Genomic DNA, 1,069 nt, shown 5'->3' on the forward strand with positions numbered 1-1,069 from the left:
AAAAAACCAGTGAAGGGATTTTTTTTTTTTTTTTTTTTTGTGGTGTTGAACAGTATTAGATGTGTACTTTTTGGATGTACCATCAGTTTAACCCGTTGTTATCTATCTGTTGTAATTATTATGTGTATTTATTCTGTTGCAGAATACCAAACCTGCAAAACTAAAGTTCCAGAACAGAGAGGATGTCCGCTTTGACACATTGGTGAACCGGTACAAAAAGAAACTAATGGGAACATCAAATACTAAGACTGCAGTCAAAAAGAGCAAATGGTTCAGCTGAACATGTGAGACTGAAAGAACATGTGAAAAATGTTGAAAACCTCAGAGGAGGACTAAATTTAATACTTTTGAGTTTTTAAAACGGAAAAAGTCAGTTTTTCATGATGTGATGTTTGTTTGCCTCAGAAGTATTTCCTTTATAGATATAACAGAATGCAGAGATGGTTCTAATACGTAACAGACTGTTTTGTGGGGATGTCTTTTGAACTACATATGTTTGTCAAGAGAGTTCCACGCCAAGTTTCATGTATCCTGCTGTTCTGTTTTTTAAACATTACAAACAGCTTTTGTAGACAGGATGAATCATCAACTGTTGTCAATATGGACTTAGCCTACATAGTTTAGCTGTCATTATTTTAACTACTCTCCTCAAACTTTGATAACAGGTGGACCGGATTTAAATGCCAGTGGCCAATTCCTGTCATCCCTTGTTAAAGAAGTTATGTAATGCACCCTTGTTGATAAAGTCTGACAAACCTTGTTTTTATTGCTGTATAAAAAAAATAAATGATACCAACATCCAACACTGATAGCAACAGCAGATTGTGTTTTTTTGTAATGAGTAAAATGTCTAGAGCAGGGTTGCTTATGACCAATATAAATAATTTAAAGGGGTCATGATGTTGTTAAAATAACATTATTTTGTGTATTTGGTGTAATGTGTTTATGCGGTTTAAGGTTCAAAAAACATTTTCTCAATAAATTAGAATGTTGTGGAAAAGTTAATTTATTTCAGTAATTCAACTCAAATTGTGAAACTCGTGTATTAAATAAATTCAATGCACACAGA

At 32.9% G+C, this 1,069-nt stretch overlaps 1 protein-coding gene across 1 annotated transcript in view; it reads left to right on the forward strand.

Annotated features, from left to right (window-relative positions):
• LOC107673146 (RNA-binding protein 28-like) overlaps window positions 1-809 on the forward strand; it is an 11,096-nt gene extending 10,287 nt beyond the window's left edge. Inside the window, exon 19 of the mRNA XM_016466639.1 lies at window positions 143-809. Within this exon, the coding sequence (XP_016322125.1) occupies window positions 143-280 (138 nt within the window). The 3' untranslated portion in view covers window positions 281-809. The remainder of the gene's footprint in view (window positions 1-142) is intronic.
• Window positions 810-1,069: the final 260 nt, after the last annotated feature.

Source organism: Sinocyclocheilus anshuiensis, unplaced genomic scaffold (assembly GCF_001515605.1).
Source record: "Sinocyclocheilus anshuiensis isolate Anshui unplaced genomic scaffold, SAMN03320099.WGS_v1.1 scaffold304, whole genome shotgun sequence".
Taxonomy (NCBI): domain Eukaryota; kingdom Metazoa; phylum Chordata; class Actinopteri; order Cypriniformes; family Cyprinidae; genus Sinocyclocheilus; species Sinocyclocheilus anshuiensis.